The following is a 16989-nucleotide window of genomic DNA, read 5'->3' as shown; positions in this document are numbered from 1 at the left end:
GGGACGAAGGAACAATTTTTAATTCTCATACTATCCTCTTTCAATTTTAAAATAATTTTTTAACTGCTGCAAGTGAAACTGTTGAGAGAAAAACGAAGGTGAGCTCCGCTACCCAGAGCTAAAATGGCTGAAATACCTTCTCTGCCCACACACACGATGGACGTTCACTGCGAGGCTCCCAACATTCCTCCACTGGCCCCTCCCCTACAGCTCGGAACCCCTCCTTCCTACTTTGCCAGCCCTTCCGTTAGGCCTCCGCTCATGATTGGCTGTTCTAGAGTTTGCGGCTTCTCCGGATGTTGCGTCACGCAGCGAGCTAAAGATACTGCGCTCTCAATCAGTGAGAGTTGGGCTAAGGGCGCGTGAGCTGGTGGTCGTTGCATTTCGCCGGCCCGGAAGGGGAAATGCGCGCTTGAGTTGACCAGGGACTGAGGTAAGCCTCCCCCGGGCCGTGAGGCACCGCGATCCATCGTACTACTGACAACCGGCCTCGTTGGGCAGCTGCGTGCATGTGGGGAGGACTGGAGGCGGCGGCGCTGCGGGCTGCGTCACGGGCTGGCGACGCGTCGGGGCCGTCCTGCAGGTGACCCGGTGGAGGGGACGGCGACTTCGGGGCCGCCCGCTCTCTATGTCTGCTTCTCCCTGGGCAGCGAGGTGTTGAATCATCCCCGCAGCCGGGCCGCCCAGGCGCCGCTGTGGTAGATAAGGGGGTGCCTGCGGCTGGTGTGCTGTAGAGTCGTGCGTAGACTTTGGGAGGCTGGAGTTTTTGCTTCCGAGCTCTTATCCGAGTCTTGTGATCTAGCTGAACTTTCTCGGGGGACTAGGCGCCCGAGCTCATCGCTGCATACGGCAGCGTACGGGGTCGGTAATAGTACCCATTTTGTAGTTAAGGTACCTGAGTCTCAGGGATCAAACATTCGCACAAGGCCATTTCTGGCCTGTGGTAGAAGTAAAATTCCCACTGTGGAGGCCACTCTGTCTGAGCTGGTGCTCCTCAGTAGGTGTGCTGAGGACTGAGAGGCACAGCACCTTTAGGCTGAGATGATGTAATGCCACGAAAATGCTAGAATGATTCGGCATTTTTCCAAAGGATAGGTGTCAGTTTTGTACACCCCTCGGAGATTCCCGTGACAGAGTGGGAACTACACTCAGGTATTTAAAACTAAGGATTCTGGGCTTCCCTGGTGGCGCAGTGGTTGAGAGTCCGCCTGCCGATGCAGGGGACGCGGGTTCGTGCCCCAGTCCGGGAGGATCCCATATGCCCGGAGCGGCTGGGCCCGTGATCCCTGCCCGCTGAGCCTGCGCGTCCAGAGCCTGTGCTCCGCAACGGGAGAGGCCACAACAGTGAGAGGCCCGCGTACAGGGGAAAAAAAAAAAAAAAAGCAACGATTCTTAGCTTTTGGGGTGCTAGTTAAAATACATATTACTGTGTCCTATTCCTAGGGGTTAAATCATTAGGACCGAAGTTAGACCTAGGAATCTACATTTTTAAGATACATCCCAGGTGGTTTCAATACCTTGAATATTTTTATATCATGTTTTGAAGGGAAGTAATACTTGGCATGCTTGGTTTCCACTGATGTTTTATAACCTTGCAATGTAGTATGACCTTGAAGAGTTCATCTCTTCTTGGATGACATTTTTCCTCTGCTCAAAGTTATTCTTAGCCCTCTTTTAAATTTTCCCACTGAATGCTGGTATAAATCTTCAGCCAAAACCACATGTATAAAATCCATCATACACCCCTTAATTCTCTTAAGATATTAAATCCACTCTGTATTGGACACATAACTTAAAAGTCATTCCTCTTGTTATTGTTCCGATTGGGATTTAAACCCATTTTGGTGGTCCATCCCAAACCAGTTCTGTGGGATGCATTTCTTGAACTAACTAGGGACAAGCAGAGTATTCATCATTATCATTTTAAAAGGTCACTTTAATTCACCTTTCCTCCTAAGAAATGATTGGCTCTTTCTTAGAGCCAATGGGTTGGTTAATGGGTGATTTTTTTGTCTCTATCTCTAACTAGCATTTCAGATCTGCTTGGTAAACCTGGTGCACCACCATGCTGGCCGCAAGACTTGTGTGTCTCCGGACACTACCTTCCAGGGTTTTCCACCCAGCTCTCACCAAAGCCTCCCCTGTTGTGAAGAATTCCATCACGAAAAATCAGTGGCTCTTACCACCCAGCAGGGTAAAGATAATCTGAATATTGTTATATTGTCTGTCTGTCTGTATGCTCCTGGGACCATTTTTTTGACAGATTGTGAAGCTCCCTATTCTACCATTAGTGATTTACTGAAACAGCCCTGAAAATGTCCCAAATCAGCTCTTTCTCCCTATTAGTGTTGTATCATTCTGTTCCATCCTTATCATACATGAAAAAGAACGCCTGTGGGGCTTCCCTGGTGGCGCAGTGGTTGAGAGTCCGCCTGCCGATGCAGGGGACGCGGGTTCGTGCCCCGGTCTGGGAAGATCCCACATGCCGCGGAGCGGCTAGGCCCATGAGCCATGGCCGCTGCGCCTGCGCGTCCGGAGCCTGTGCTCCGCAACGGGAGAGGCCACAACAGTGAGAGGCCCGCGTAACGCAAAAAAAAAAAAAAAAAAAAAAAAAAAACGCCTGTAACTTCTCCTTTACTTACAGCTCTTGGAATTTCTCATTCAGATAATTTAATTTGTGAAGGATTGAGAGCTGTATGGTTCAACAGAGAGATCGTGGAGCCTATTGTCGAAAGCTTAAGAATATTACCATTTGGCCAATAACTTATTAATAACTACTAAACATGTCATTTCAGCTCTTGTTTAGAGAATGGTAAAACAAAATCTGTCAAGTTAGAGAGAAACCCATTTCCTTTTGTAGTAGATTTCTGCTCTAGCATTCACATTAAGAGTATAAATTTTGAAATGTGAGGTAGATAAGGAAATATACAGAAGCTAAAAGATACAACTTTTTTCTCTTAAATTAACTGTTCCACTGTTGAAAAAGAGCTAAAATAGAGGTAGTAGTCATCCCTCCGTTTGGCTTTGTGTTAAAGGAGGGATTGAGCCCATTTCCCAGATGAAAAAATGCAGCTAATACTTACTGAATGCATATCTTTTAAAAGTTAGTGTTTAAAATATGATAATTCTAGAGATATAAATAAAATTTGTAGTTTATGAAATAAACAGTTCTGAAACCTGAACTGAAAAGTTAGGTTGTAATGAATTAGTGAATCACTTCGAAGATAGAGCACAGGTAGGGTCTACATTTAATTTTTTAGATTGGCTAACATACTTTCATAGTGAAGTATGTATGACTTACATACATAGAAAGTACCAAGTTACATTATACAGAGTTTTCTAGGGTGATGAGATCCTCTGTTTTATTTTGTTGTTAATATTCTTTTGGTGCGGGTGGTGTGTGTCTTTGTTTCCATGTGTATCAGGAATATGCCACCAAGACAAGAATTGGAATTCGGCGTGGGAAAACTAGCCAAGAACTCAAGGAGGCAGCTTTGGAACCATCGTTGGAAAAAATATTTAAAAGTAGGTGGCAGCCTTTAGTAAACTCGTGTTTTTAAAAAAGGTCCATGGGGCTTCCCTGGTGGTGCAGTGGTTGAGAATCCGCCTGCCGACGCAGGGGACACGGGTTCATGCCCCGATCTGCTCTGCAACAGGAGAGACCACAACAGTGAGAGGCCCGCATACCACAAATAAATAAATAAATAAATAAATAAATAAATAAATAAATAAATAAATAAAGGTCCATGAACAGCCTCCTTAAAGTATATGTAAACTTGTACATATGTGCATTTTGTGAGAAGAAGGGTAGTCATCCTCAGGTATCTGATGACCCTGAAAAGGTTGGTACTTCACACTGAGCTCAGTGGTCCCCAGTCATATTTCTTCCAGAAAAATTTTACTTTCACCATTTTTTTAAGGATTATTAGTTAATGTGCCATGATCTGAAAGTTATAATCTGTTAATGAAGTTCATTTGAAGTCATGTAGAATCTTACTTCAAACAGAATATTTGTATATGTTTCAGGTCAAGAGTAAATCACCAACACATAGATGTTAATAAAAAGCTAGTTGTTCAAGAGGGGTCATCTTGATTGGCTGCCCATTTAGGGCCTCTCAGGAAGCAATACCCTAATGAAGTCAGTTTGGTTCACAGTTTGGATTTCAGCTTTGCAAGTTCAGAATCTAGATTGGTAATCTACCCAAAATCAAAGAACACTACTGCTACTTAACAACCTTGCAAAAGGTCAATACCCATCTTCCCTGACTTAAAATGGAGTTAACGTCCTGATAAACCCATCATATGTTGAAGATGTCCTGAAGTGCAAAATATATTTAATATACCTAGCTTACCAAATATCATAGCTTAGCCTAGCCTACCTTAAACGTGTTCAGAATACTTAACATTAGCCTGCAGTTGGGCAAAATTATCTAACACTAAGCCTATCTTGTAATTAAGTGTTGAATCCTTCCTGTGATTTATTGAATCCTGAAAGTGGAAAATAGAATTGTTGGGCGAGTACAGATGGTTATAAGTGTGTCGGCTGTTTACCCTCATGATCAACTGGCTGAGTGGGTGCCGCCGCCCAGCATCACAAGGGAGTATCGTACTGCATGTCAGTAGCCCAGGAAAAGATCCAAATGAAAAATTCAAAGTACAGTTTCTACTTGAATGCATATCGTTTTTTAAAAATCTTAAGTTGGGGTCCATCTGTATTTTAAAATGGGAGAGAGCCCTAGTTGGCATCCCTCAAGGCATTTCTGTTGGTCAGTTGGCCCTAGAAACCGAATTATATGAATCATAGCAACAGTGTAGTAACATTCTTAGGGAACAAACTGACTAAAGGGAGCAGGATGCTCTTTGTGAATACCTTCATCCAGTTAAGAGTTGATAAATTATTTCCTTCTCATTACTCTATAAAACAAGAGCGCCCTCTCCCTTGATCCTGCTGCATAAACACTAATTACCTTTTTCTTTGGTTCATTTTTTTCTTGACTCCATATAAAGCATCATCTTTGTTAAAAGCACTTTAGACACAATATTAAATATAACGTGATGTTAACATGTTTTTCTCATCTTTATTTTCTAAGAGTGTCACGAGAACACATGTCTCTTACGAATAAAATAACATATATCACAGAAGTACCCCTACATCTACAGAACACTGCCTCTGCAAATTTTGTTAGAGTGAACTTAAAGATTAATTAAGTCTAATCATTTTAGTCAAGACAGCAGTATTAACTTGCATTTCCTTCTGTGTTCTGCAGTTGATCAGATGGGAAGATGGTTTATTGCTGGAGGGGCTGCTGTTGGTCTTGGAGCTTTGTGCTACTATGGCTTGGGAATGTCTAATGAGATTGGAGCTATTGAAAAAGCCGTGTAAGTAAATTGTTCTCGAACAATTCGCGCCTTAAAGGTTCCAGTTTTCTTCTCATACTTATCTTTCACCACTTTGGAATATTTTGTGTCCAGTGTTCCAACTGTGTGGAAATATACATGAATAAAAATAGAATCTCTTATTTCCTTGGCATATATTTATTCAAACAATAAATAAAAGTCTTTTACCACGGTTATATGTGTTTAAGCAAGAAGCAAATGTGTTGTTTTGTATATGTACCAAGTGCTTATATGTTTTATATTACTTAATTTTTTATGGTAACTCCAACATGCATCATTATTTCCATGATACTGGAATAAGATTTAGAGCAATAAAGTGATATTTCTCAAGATCTCCCACCCAGTAAATGATTCATCCAAAATTCACATTCATAATTCTATAAATTAACTGTGTTGTGTTTCTTACAGAATTTGGCCTCAGTATGTGAAGGACAGAATTCATACCACCTATATGTACTTAGCAGGAAGTATCGGCATAACAGCTTTGTCTGCCCTGGCAGTGAGCAGAACTCCTGCCCTCATGAACTTCATGATGCGAGGCTCTTGGGTGGTAAGTTAGCTTGTTTTTGTTTTCCTTTCCCACTAAATAGCAAAAGATTAAATGAAAACTATCAGAGGAGGGGATTAAATGGATAGAATACCTTACTATATTAAACAAATCTTTGTTCAAGTAATATATGAATTATTAGTGCAGCTGAAATAAAGTAGGAAATACCTTCTTAGGCAAGTCAGCTATTATTCCTTGTTGAATATGTATTTTAGTAGCAGCAAAGATGTTGGATCCCAAACTTTCAGGAACATTCTGCTTATCTAGCAGCAGATATCAAACAGCTCTATTTTGTAGTAATTTACTAAAAAATAAGGCAGATGAAAATCCATCTTATGTGGCACATATATACAATGGAATATTAGCCATAAAAAGAAACGAAATTGACTTATTTGTAGTGAGGTGGATGGACCTAGGGTCTGTCATACAGAGTGAAGTAAGTCAGAAAGAGAAAAACAAATACCGTATGCTAACACATATGGAATCTTAAAAAAAAAAAAAAAAAAAAACGGTTCTGAAGAACCTAGGGGCTGGACAGGAATAATGACGCAGATGTAGAGAATGGACTTGAGGACACGGGGAGGGGGAAGGGTAAGCTGGGACGAAGTGAGAGAGTGGCATGGACATCTATACACTACCAAACGTAGGGTGGATAGCTTGTGGGAAGCAGTGCATAGCACAGGGAGATCAGCTCAGTGCTTTGTGACCACTTAGAGGGGTGGGATAGGGAGGGTGGGAGGGAGACGCAAGAGGGAGGAGACATGGGGATATATGTATACGTATAGCTGATTCACTTTGTTATACAGCAGCAACTAGCACAACATTGTAAAGCAATTATACTCCGATAAAGATGTTTAAAAAAAAAAAAATCCATCTTAGAGGTCAGTGGAGAATAGCTGTCACAAAAACCCAAGCACTCTATACTATAGGAGTAGAATAGTGCTGGCACTATTCTGAACTTTTCTTGACCTTACATAAGGTTTTATATTCAGTGAGAGTTTCTTGAGCATTTGTTGTTTTGCTAGCATTTTTTAATTTTAGTAGGAGAGGACAGGGTAGTCGAGTTTTGTGGAAAAAAACAGCTTGGGCAAAGAAGAGGAGGTAGTCATTACAAGTGACTTTATAATCCCATTCAAGTGAAGTTCAAGTGTTTTTGAGGTCTGGAGTGTGAAGAAGACACGATTAGAAAGGGTGTGTTTGATTGCCAAGCTGAGGAGAGCACCTAAGCGGTTAGAGGCCATTGCAGATACTGGAACAGCTAAAGTATGATTTGTATTTGAGCTTTAAGAGCTAATGTGGAAGAGATGGGAAGCAGGTGTACCAGCTGTGCCTTTTCAAGGTCTAAAATGATGGTAATGCAAACTAGAGCAACGAGTGTGAGACTGGAAGGGAATGGAAGATGGGAAAGTTTATATAATACTTACACACTTCCCACAGCAAATTCCCACTGAATCTTCCCATGGGCAACCCAAATCCCTATGACTTCCAAATCTGTAATGTTTCCACTATTCTGTACTTTCCAAAAGGAGAACCATTTGCAGTTGTGTAGCCATTTAGACACTTCAATATTAGGGTCTTGCTTCTCAGATGGGTGTCGTGAATCTCCTAGCCTAGAGGTTATTGAAGGCACAGAATCAACTTGTTGCATTCTCATCAGGTATGTCAGTTTTAATCAGAGGTAAACAATTTAAAGCAATGCTTTTGTAATAAAGCAAACATGAAAGATTAAAATATACAAAAGAGTTTAGCCCCTAAAATAAGGCTTCAAGGAGGTTTTGTGCTTGGGCCATATTCTCAGGTGCTTGTGGGCATAAGGTCAGTCTCACCTGCCTTTAGGGCTGCTTAAGTAAAATCGTTTAGAAAGCCAGACAGGTGCTACAGAGAGGAAGAAGCCTTTGGGAGGTGACAGACATACACACAGATAATGTCAAAGTTTGTACCAAGTGCTTTTGGAACGGAGTAGAGACATCTGACACTGCTTATTACAGCCAGGGTACCTACCAGAAAAACTTTACAGGCAAGGAGGTAATACTTGAATATGTCAACCAGATAGGAAGGAGGTATTTTTAGGCACGATAAACCAAATTAAAGAGGTGTGAAACTGGGGCATGTTTGCAGCCTACCAGTTCAGTGTAGCTGGAGTGTAGAGTGTGGGAAGGTAAAAGGCAAAAAATGAACCTGGATGATGAAGGACTTTAAAAGAAAAATATATAATTGTATTAAATATCCTGAAAATGCTTTGCACAGAGATAGATGAAGTAGCTTTTAGTAATTGTTTCTCCATTGGAAGGTGGTGAAGTAGAACCCAGCGTGCTTTTCTGTGTTGTGAGTGAAGGCTTTCGCATTCTCAGCAAAAACAGCTATTATGTTTACCTGTACTTTACCTCAGAGGTTGGCTGTTCAGATGGCCATGGGTTAGACATAATGCAGATGAGTGAAGCAGGCCTAGTATGTCACATGGGATTTTGGCATCTAGAGAAAGCCTTCCAACTAAATGCATTCACACTCAATTGTTTTTTGAATAGTTGGCCAAACAAAACATCTGCTGCCTGATCTTGCCCAAGGGCTGCAAGTTTGCAATTTCTGCTTTAAATTTCCTGAAGATTATCATCTTTCATTACAAACATTTCTTCCTTGTTATGCACAAGCAATATTTAAATGTATAACAATGGAAATCTAAGATAGACAAAGAAAGGGGATGAGGGCCAATTCAGCCAGAAAATTGGGAGGATGGAAATGTAGAATCTTATTTCTCATCTTTTCCATGTGCTTCTTTTTTTCAAGTTTTCATTTAGCAAATATAGAGTTTGAGACAATGTGATATATATAGATATATATAGATATATATGTATATATATTCTAATTGGTGTATCATGACTAACTTTTTTAATGTTACTTGTGCTATACCAAAATAAATAACTTAAAATAATTATTCTGGGATTTTTAAAGGGGTTTTGTTATACCTTTGTCTAACAAGAATAAAATTTTTTAAAGATGATGTTATCTGCCAAAGCTCTACTCATTCACTTAAAGTTGTCTGGAACACCTTATGTATGATAGTAGGGGGTGCTTTTGCTAATTTGACCAAACTGAAATAAGCACAAGGCCTTTTAATGTGCTAGAAAAATAATAGGATTCTGTTTATTATCCTTCATCTTTTTAAACATGGTTTATTGGAGGGTCTAACTGGACTTGGAACCTGTGGGTTTCTGCTTTGCTGTTGTATAAGGATCAATTTTTCTTAGTAATACATGTCTTTCAGACAATTGGTGCAACCTTTGCAGCCATGATTGGAGCTGGAATGCTGGTCCAGTCGATATCATATGACCAGAGCCCGGGCCCAAAGCATCTTGCTTGGTTACTACATTCTGGTATGTTCTGTTTTACAATTGTTGTTAAACAATCTTAAACACTGCCTTTTTTAATGGCTCTTCACAGTCATAAATGAAATGATATGTACACAACTTAATTAAGCCTCATGTCTGCTAAACGCTTACGGTTTTCTGCACTTATTCCTGGTAGTATTATTGCCAGATCTCCACTCTGGAAAGTTAATGATTCTGATACTAAGACCATAGACAGCCCCAGTATTACACTTGCCTCTGGTGACAGTCTAGTATATGCAGAGATTTCCTTTTATGCATTTGGTCTAATACCAGGAGGATTTCAGATCTGATACACATCACTTGAGAATTGTTCTTGTTGTGTATATCTTTAGAAAAATAAGAAACCGGGGGTCTCTACCAGAGAAGGAGGATGTAAGACGTGTTAAAGAATAGGAGCAGAGGTTTTTGCAGTGGAGCATTGGGAAGAAGAAAGCAGTCAAAAAGATCTTTGGAAATTCACTTTTGTGTGTGATGTGGTTAGCTGGGTCGGTATTTAGATAGTTCTTGGCACAAAGTTCCTGTGCGCAGGACAGAGGCTATCCAACCCTGGTATTGCAGAACAGTATTAATATTCCTTTAGGTATATGTAATATTTTCCTTAATTATGGAAAGACAAATATTTTAAAGTTTACATAAAGTATTTTCCATTGCAAGTATCCCAGGGTATTCTGCCTCTGGGTTGAGTAAAGAACACCAGATGCAGAAACAAAAATGCTTTAGATGCATGGTCTCTACCATAAGCCAAGACAAATTTTATAAGCATTTCCATGAAAATTCCAGGGAGACAGACTGAAATGTTTTTAACGTGGGTTAGTAAATGGAAATTAGTTTTGGGGTACCCAGTATGATGCAGTTCCAGTGTGAAATACATCATTTGTATTCTTTATGTGCTGGTTTTGTTTTGGTGAATGTGAGAGAGCATGACTTCCCAACCTTGGTTTTCAAGCCTCTCTTCCATTAGGTCTTAGGTAATTCAACCATAGATATTTTCCATGGACCTTTACAAGACAGAACTTTTGTGGTTGGGAGGGCGATGGTCCCAATATTTTCTTCTAATACCAGTAACCTGCTTTTAAGAAAAAAATTACTTAAAACGTAGTGTGTGCATTTGCTATAAAATTTAATATCTCCTAATGCCATATAAATATTCAAGGATTATTCAACGTCTTGGCCAGTAAATAGAGTTCTACACCTGTTTCCCATTTTAGACACTGTTTCCTTGAATAAACAGGTTCAGTGTCATTTTACCTCTGATAAATAGTGGATCCACTTGTTGAATTAAAGTAGCTATGTAGTTTTAATTCGAGCTAGAATAAGTAAGCCTTTCTACCTGCGTTGCTTAGAAAACCTCTTATCTGATATTATTGTAACATATAAATTACTTAAGTTCTGGGTGTTTTATGTGTGTTGGAGGGCAGTCCCCAAGACCACCCATTCATTCAGCAATTTGTTAGATGGAGTCACAGGACTCAGCATATAGTTATACTCAGAGCTAAGGTTTATTACAGTGAAAGGATACACAACAGGATCAGCAAGGGAGAAAGATACAGGCAAAGTCTAGAGTGTGGAGAAATCCACACAGGCTTTCAGTGCTGTCTCCTTCCTTTGAGGGCATACGGCAAGAATGCGAAATGTACAGTAACATGTACAATGTTTCTGCCCAGGGAAGCCCATTAGAGATTCAGCGCCCAGGGTTTTTACTGGGGTCTGACCATTTAGGAACCCTTCTAGCAACTACCAAACTCCATACTCCCAGAAGGAAAGCAGGCATTCAGCATAACTCATTGTTTGCATAAATAGTCTAACCCTAAGGTTAGAGAATGATTCCAGTGCCAAGTTCTCAGATGCGAGCCAAGGACTAACCTTGCAAGCAGGTCTTTGTAAAGGTAGGCTTAGGTCTGCTGTGTTAACCCTTTCTTGTGCAGTATGAATGCCATTTTTTTCTTTTTTTAATTTGTTTTCAAAATTTGCTTTATTCTTCATAAACATCTTGGGAAGCTGTGTGTGCAGGCATTAGCCTGTCCATGTGTTCATGGATGAGGAAGCTGAGGCTGGGTGAGGTCACACAGCAGGAAGTGCCAAAGTCAAGACTGACACCCCCCAATGTTATTTCTCTTCTTTTTTTTTTTTTTTTTTTTCCATAAATTTATTATTTATTTTTGGCCACATTGGGTCTTTGTTGCTACGTGCAGGCTTTTCTCTACTTGCGATGAGTGGGGGCTACTCTTCGTTGCCGTGTGCGGGCTTCTCATTGCAGTGGCTTCTCTTGTTGCGGAGCATGGGCTCTAGGCCCATGGGCTTCAGTAGTTGTGGCTTGCAGCTTCTAGAGCGCAGGCTCAGTAGTTGTGGCGCACAGGCTTAGATGTTCCGCAGCATGTGGGATCATCCCGGACCGGGTTCAAACCCATGTCTCCTGCACTGGCAGATGGATTCTTAACCACTGTGCCACCAGGGAAGCCCCCAATGTTATTTCTTAAAGTCCAACTCTGTCTAATTCTTCATTCACAGGCATGATTGAGTTTCAGACCCCTTTAATCCAAAGTGGATGACCTAAGGCCAGCCACTCACAGTGTCAAAGAGACATCAAAGCCAGCTTTTGACCCAGGATAAACATCCCAATGCATTCTATTTTCATTTTTTCATACAGACGTTTAATACCTTGTGGACACAGCTGCGGTCTCAATCAGGCCTAAGTGATACTGTGCAAGAATTACTGAAACGCTCACTGAAAGCTAGTCTCTTTTAACTGTGTTTTTCCCCTGCTTTATTGAGATATAACTGATACATGATTTTGTATAAGTTTAAGGCATACAACATGTTGACTTGACACATTTATATATTACAGAATGATTACTACCATAACATTAGCTAACACCTTCATTTCGTATTTACCGTATCTTTTTTATGGTGAAAACATTGAAGATCTACTCTCGTAGCAGCATTTATGATACGGTATTATTAGCTGTAATCATGATGTACATTAGGTCCTCAAACTTGTTAATCATAACTGGAAGCTTGTACCCCTTGACAGCTATCTCTGCATTTTTGTCTCCCCCCAGCCCCTAGTAACCACCACTGTGCTCTGTGTTTCTCTGTTTGACTGTTTTAGATTCCACGTATAAGTGAGATCATATGATATTTGTCTTTCTCTGTCCAACTTACTTCACTTAGCGTAATGCCCTCAAGATCCATCTATATTGTCAAGAGTGCAACATTTCATTCTTTTTTGAGTATGAATAATATTCCATTGTTTATATATACCGCATCTTCTTTATCCATCCATCCATTGACAAACACTTGGGTTGTTTTCATATCCTGATTTCAGTTCCTTTGCTTATAAACCCAGAATTGGGATTGCTGGATCATATGATAGTTGTGTTTATTTTTTGAGGAACCTTCATACTTGTTTTCCCCAGTGGACGTACTAACTTCCTGAAGGGCAGTTTTCATTCACAATGATAATGTTGAGCTATTCTTATTAGTTTTGTAATTGATTTGTTCTTAAGCAGCAAACATCTATTGCCATTTAAGATTTTTATCAGTATCATTGGAAAAAATCTCAATAATCTCCTTGAAAGTTTTTCTTAAAATTTTGCTGTCAGTTGCAAAACTGATAGGAATTCTAATAGAAATGTCATACAGATGAACTTCTATCCAATATCTTTCCTAGAACAAAAATTTTTTTAATTTTTCATCATCATGTGATAAAATAGGCCCTATTACTTGGTCTAGAAATGTTAGTCTCAAAAGAGACACACTGGTATTAAAATTTCAGTGTGAAGGTAGCTCTGTGCTTATTCCATGAGTTCAACTATGCACATTTAATGTTTAAGAAAAGGGTATAGTTGAGAATTCCCTGGCTGTCTAGTGGTTAGGACTCTACGCTTCCACTGCAGGGGGCCCAGGTTCGACCCTTGGTTGGGGAACTAAGATCCCACAAGTCACATGGTACTGCCAAAAAGAAAACAAGAAAAGGGTATAGCTTGCTCTACTCAATACGGAAAGAATGCCTTATCTAAGATCTATTTTTTTTTAAATAAAAGATTTCTATTTACCTTTGCTAATGAAATTATTGTTACTATACTTTTGGTGGACATGTTTATAAATATCTGACAACTAAAATTGCTTTTTACAAGCTGTGATTACATTCCCTATTACACAAGGTAACAGCAGCACCTGTCCTTCAAGTTCCTACTTTAAGATTAACATCATATGCTTATTTCCTTTTACTGTGTTCTCTTTCAGCACAGTAGATTTGACCTTCAGTTATTTTAAGCCTTTCATCTCAGTTCTTCCAAATGTGAATATTGTTATAAAGACCGTTGGTAGACTCAGATCCAAATAATGAACTACACTGAATTTGACATAGTTACTAAAAATCTAGATTAGTGTTTATACTTGTGTGAGTTTTGACTGATTGACTAGGAATAGTGTTAGTTGTGATTTAGAGTTTGGATAGGTACAAGTTTTCGTTGTGGGGTTTTGGGGATAGTGTCACCTAAATAAGGAGAAGACTTTTTGTAATCATATTGTTTAACTATAAGCTATAATATGTTCAGATGGCATGTTGGTTAGAAGAAGCATTTTCCTTTTGGTTGTTATTTAGCAAATATTTAACTGCCTGCTTGCTCTTTCTCCAGGTGTGATGGGTGCAGTGGTGGCTCCTCTGACAATATTAGGGGGGCCTCTTCTCATCAGAGCTGCATGGTACACAGCTGGTGTTGTGGGAGGCCTCTCCACTGTGGCCATGTGTGCACCCAGTGAGAAGTTTTTGAACATGGGAGCACCCCTGGGCGTGGGCCTGGGTGTCGTCTTTGTGTCCTCACTAGGTAAGCCACTGTGCTTTGATGCTTGGTTCTTGGTTCATGATGTCCTAAAATCATCTGACATACTCAGGTATCCTACTGGAGAGAATTTAGTAAGTGTCATTTTTTAAAGTTGGTTAAAACATATATGCTAATTTGACTGGATTTGCTTATTTGGCATCATGGCAAAGCATTATTATTGGTTTTACCAAATACATGTAAAATGGGAAAGTTGGTCTGGAGAACATGAAAATTCTGACGCAGGAACTTTCCTATAATGTGGGTAAGTGACCCATTGCAAGAATGAGTATAATGGGTTTTGAACTGAATGTATGTAAAATTAGAGCACATACTCCGATGGTTTCTTATCTGTGCAACATACCAAAGAAGAAAATTTTTTTAAGTAATGCTGATTATAAATCCAGTTACAGAAAAATCCTTTTTCCCAGAAAAACTTTTTTTTCCCATTTTGATTTCAGGATCTATGTTTCTTCCACCTACCACTGTGGCTGGCGCCACTCTGTACTCAGTGGCAGTTTATGGTGGATTAGTTCTTTTCAGCATGTTTCTTCTGTATGATACACAGAAAGTAATCAAGCGTGCAGAAGTAGTACCAGTGTATGGAGTTCAAAAATATGATCCCATCAATTCGTAAGTAGCCTTTAATGTCTTTTCTTTGTTGCATAAGGACACTTGTGTTGCTTTGGCCTATTTTGTTTTATGACTGTATTAGTTTCCAAGGACTGCTATAACAAATTATATAAACTGGCTGATTTAAAACAACAGAAATTTATTCTCTCATAGTTCCAGAGTCCAGAAGTTGGAAATCAAGTTATCATCAGGGTTGGTACCTGCTGAGGGCCCTAGGGGAGAATCTACTCCATGCCTCTCTCCTAGCTTCTTGTCATGGCCAACCATCCTTGGCATTCCTTGGCTTGTAGATATATCACTCTAATCTTTACTCCTGTCCTCATATGATGTTCTCCCTGTATCTCTGTCTCTTATAATGATGCCATATTGAATTAAGGCTCACCCTTCTCCAGTATTACCTCTTCTTAACTCACATCTTAATTATAATCGCAAAGACCCTATTTCCAAGTAGGGTCACATTCACAGGTACCACAGATTAGGACCTGAACATATCTTTTGAGTTCAACCTGCAACAATGACTTTGTTGAATTTTACTATTTTATTTGTTATTATTTGGTCTGTTCTCTTTCCTTAGTAAGCTATGTATACACAGAACATTTGATTGTATTGCAACTAAGTGTAATAATTAGGTATGTATTCAATTGATTCAGAGTATTTTACCTATTTTTGTTAATTAGCCTTATAAGTGCTTTTGTTGGTCAATTAATTTTGTGTGTGTGTGTGTGTGTAATTTATATTTAACAGACTTTAAAACTGAAGAAAAGATGTATTAGTCAAGTGTTATTTTTGGAAAGTGTACATAATTGAAATTTTTAATAGAAAAGCCTATTTTATTAAAAATTGGAAACTTCAATTTTTTATTTTATTTAAACATTGCTATAATGCTTACAGATTTGTAGCAGGTTTTCTGGGGGTAATGAGGGGAGGCATTGAGGGAGTGTGTTATATTTTAAAATGCCAGACTTGTGTCTGGCACCTTTGTGAAGGTATTTCTTTGGTTTTTGTTTTGATTATTTCATTGTCTATCACCCATTTCTTTTTCTTTTTTTTCTTTTTAGCAAGATACTGTACTCATAGTAGGGTGTCAGAATATAATGATTTTTAAAGCTGCCCTTTAACATTTAAAAGATTAATCTGCCAAAAGAAAAATCTTCATAGTTTTCTAGTCTAGGACTTCCTTAGTTGGCATCTTTTTTAAAATTTCCAATTCATATACCTGGGACAAATAATCAGTGTTGCGCGTTCTTCTCTCCTACATTAAGAAATAGTTTTTGTCATTGTTACACGAATTACATCACATTTAACAGGCATAATTTCTTTTCTAGGATGCTGAGAATCTACATGGATACATTAAACATATTTATGCGAATTGCCAGTATTCTAGCAACTGGAGCCAACAGAAAGAAATGAAGTGACTCAGCTTCTGACTTCCTTAATACATCAGATATCTGGCTTGTTTAATAGGGGTAGATATTCTTTAAACAGTTTGTGCAAGCAGCTTTCGTTGAAGTTTAGAAGATAAGAACTTGTCAACATGTTTCAGGTGTTCCAGTAATGTGATGCTTCAGGTCTGCTTTTTCTTCTGGAGAATAAATTCAGTAGTTCTCTTCCAAATAACACACACATTTTCAATTCTTGTGTTTGAGTAATTCTAAAATGTTTAAATGAATATAAAAACGAAGTTTTGTGTTGCAAGAATTTAAGTATTTTATCTATTTTTAAATTTATTTGGTTAAGTGAAATTTAGCAAACTTGTGTACCTGCATTTTTCATTTTGGATTGCAGAATATTAACAAGTAATGTCATAAGTGATGTAGGGGTTTGGTAAAGGGACCAGAGAGAAGTAAAGCGACACCTGCAGTCTTTCTTTGAATACTTAGAACTTATTACTCGTGTAATTGTGGTGAGCCAGTGAGGGGGTCTGGATGTTTGGAAACAAGTCATGGCTGTACATCTGCTGAACTTATCAGAAGCACTGACTAGAAAACAAAGACATAGGTGATTCTCCAGGCTCTCCTTACGATATGGATGTGATCATGTTTGGCTTCTCATTGTTTGACACTGTTAGGAGAGTCCACAGTGCTAATCATGTGGAGAATTCCTGTTACATATATCATGTGTGTGTGTAAGTCTTACTTTTGAATCGTCTAGTAGAACAAAATATCCTTAAAACACTCAGGAAAAACATATTTGAATCATGAAA

General features: G+C 39.2%; 1 protein-coding gene across 2 annotated transcripts; it reads left to right on the top strand.

The window, feature by feature from the left end:
* Positions 1 to 271: 271 nt before the first annotated feature.
* On the top strand, positions 272 to 16403 carry GHITM (growth hormone inducible transmembrane protein). 2 transcript variants are annotated; one of them, XM_059052583.2, is made up of 9 exons: positions 272 to 433; positions 2030 to 2194; positions 3426 to 3525; positions 5268 to 5379; positions 5806 to 5947; positions 9207 to 9315; positions 13971 to 14159; positions 14615 to 14786; positions 16112 to 16403. In XM_059052583.2, exons 2-9 carry the CDS (start codon positions 2066 to 2068, stop codon positions 16194 to 16196), a joined length of 1038 nt encoding a protein of 345 aa, XP_058908566.1. In that variant the 5' UTR covers positions 272 to 433; positions 2030 to 2065; the 3' UTR covers positions 16197 to 16403. The 2 variants fall into 2 exon arrangements, with proteins under 2 accessions (XP_058908566.1, XP_066881333.1); XM_067025232.1 differs by having other exon boundaries at positions 340 to 583.
* The last annotated feature ends 586 nt before the right edge of the window (positions 16404 to 16989 follow it).

Source organism: Kogia breviceps, chromosome 2, assembly GCF_026419965.1.
Source record: "Kogia breviceps isolate mKogBre1 chromosome 2, mKogBre1 haplotype 1, whole genome shotgun sequence".
In the NCBI taxonomy this organism is placed as follows: domain Eukaryota; kingdom Metazoa; phylum Chordata; class Mammalia; order Artiodactyla; family Physeteridae; genus Kogia; species Kogia breviceps.
The sequence above is the reverse complement of the archived record's forward strand: the minus strand, read 5'-3'. Positions and strand labels throughout refer to the sequence as shown.

Coding starts and splice junctions, on each gene's coding strand:
- GHITM (XM_059052583.2), top strand. CDS start 2,066: ATGCTGGCCGCAAGACTTGTGTGTCTCCGGACACTACCTTCCAGGGTT. Junction 3,526..5,267: donor GTTGGAAAAAATATTTAAAA/GTAGGTGGCAGC, acceptor TGTGTTCTGCAG/TTGATCAGATGGGAAGATGG. Junction 5,948..9,206: donor TGATGCGAGGCTCTTGGGTG/GTAAGTTAGCTT, acceptor CATGTCTTTCAG/ACAATTGGTGCAACCTTTGC.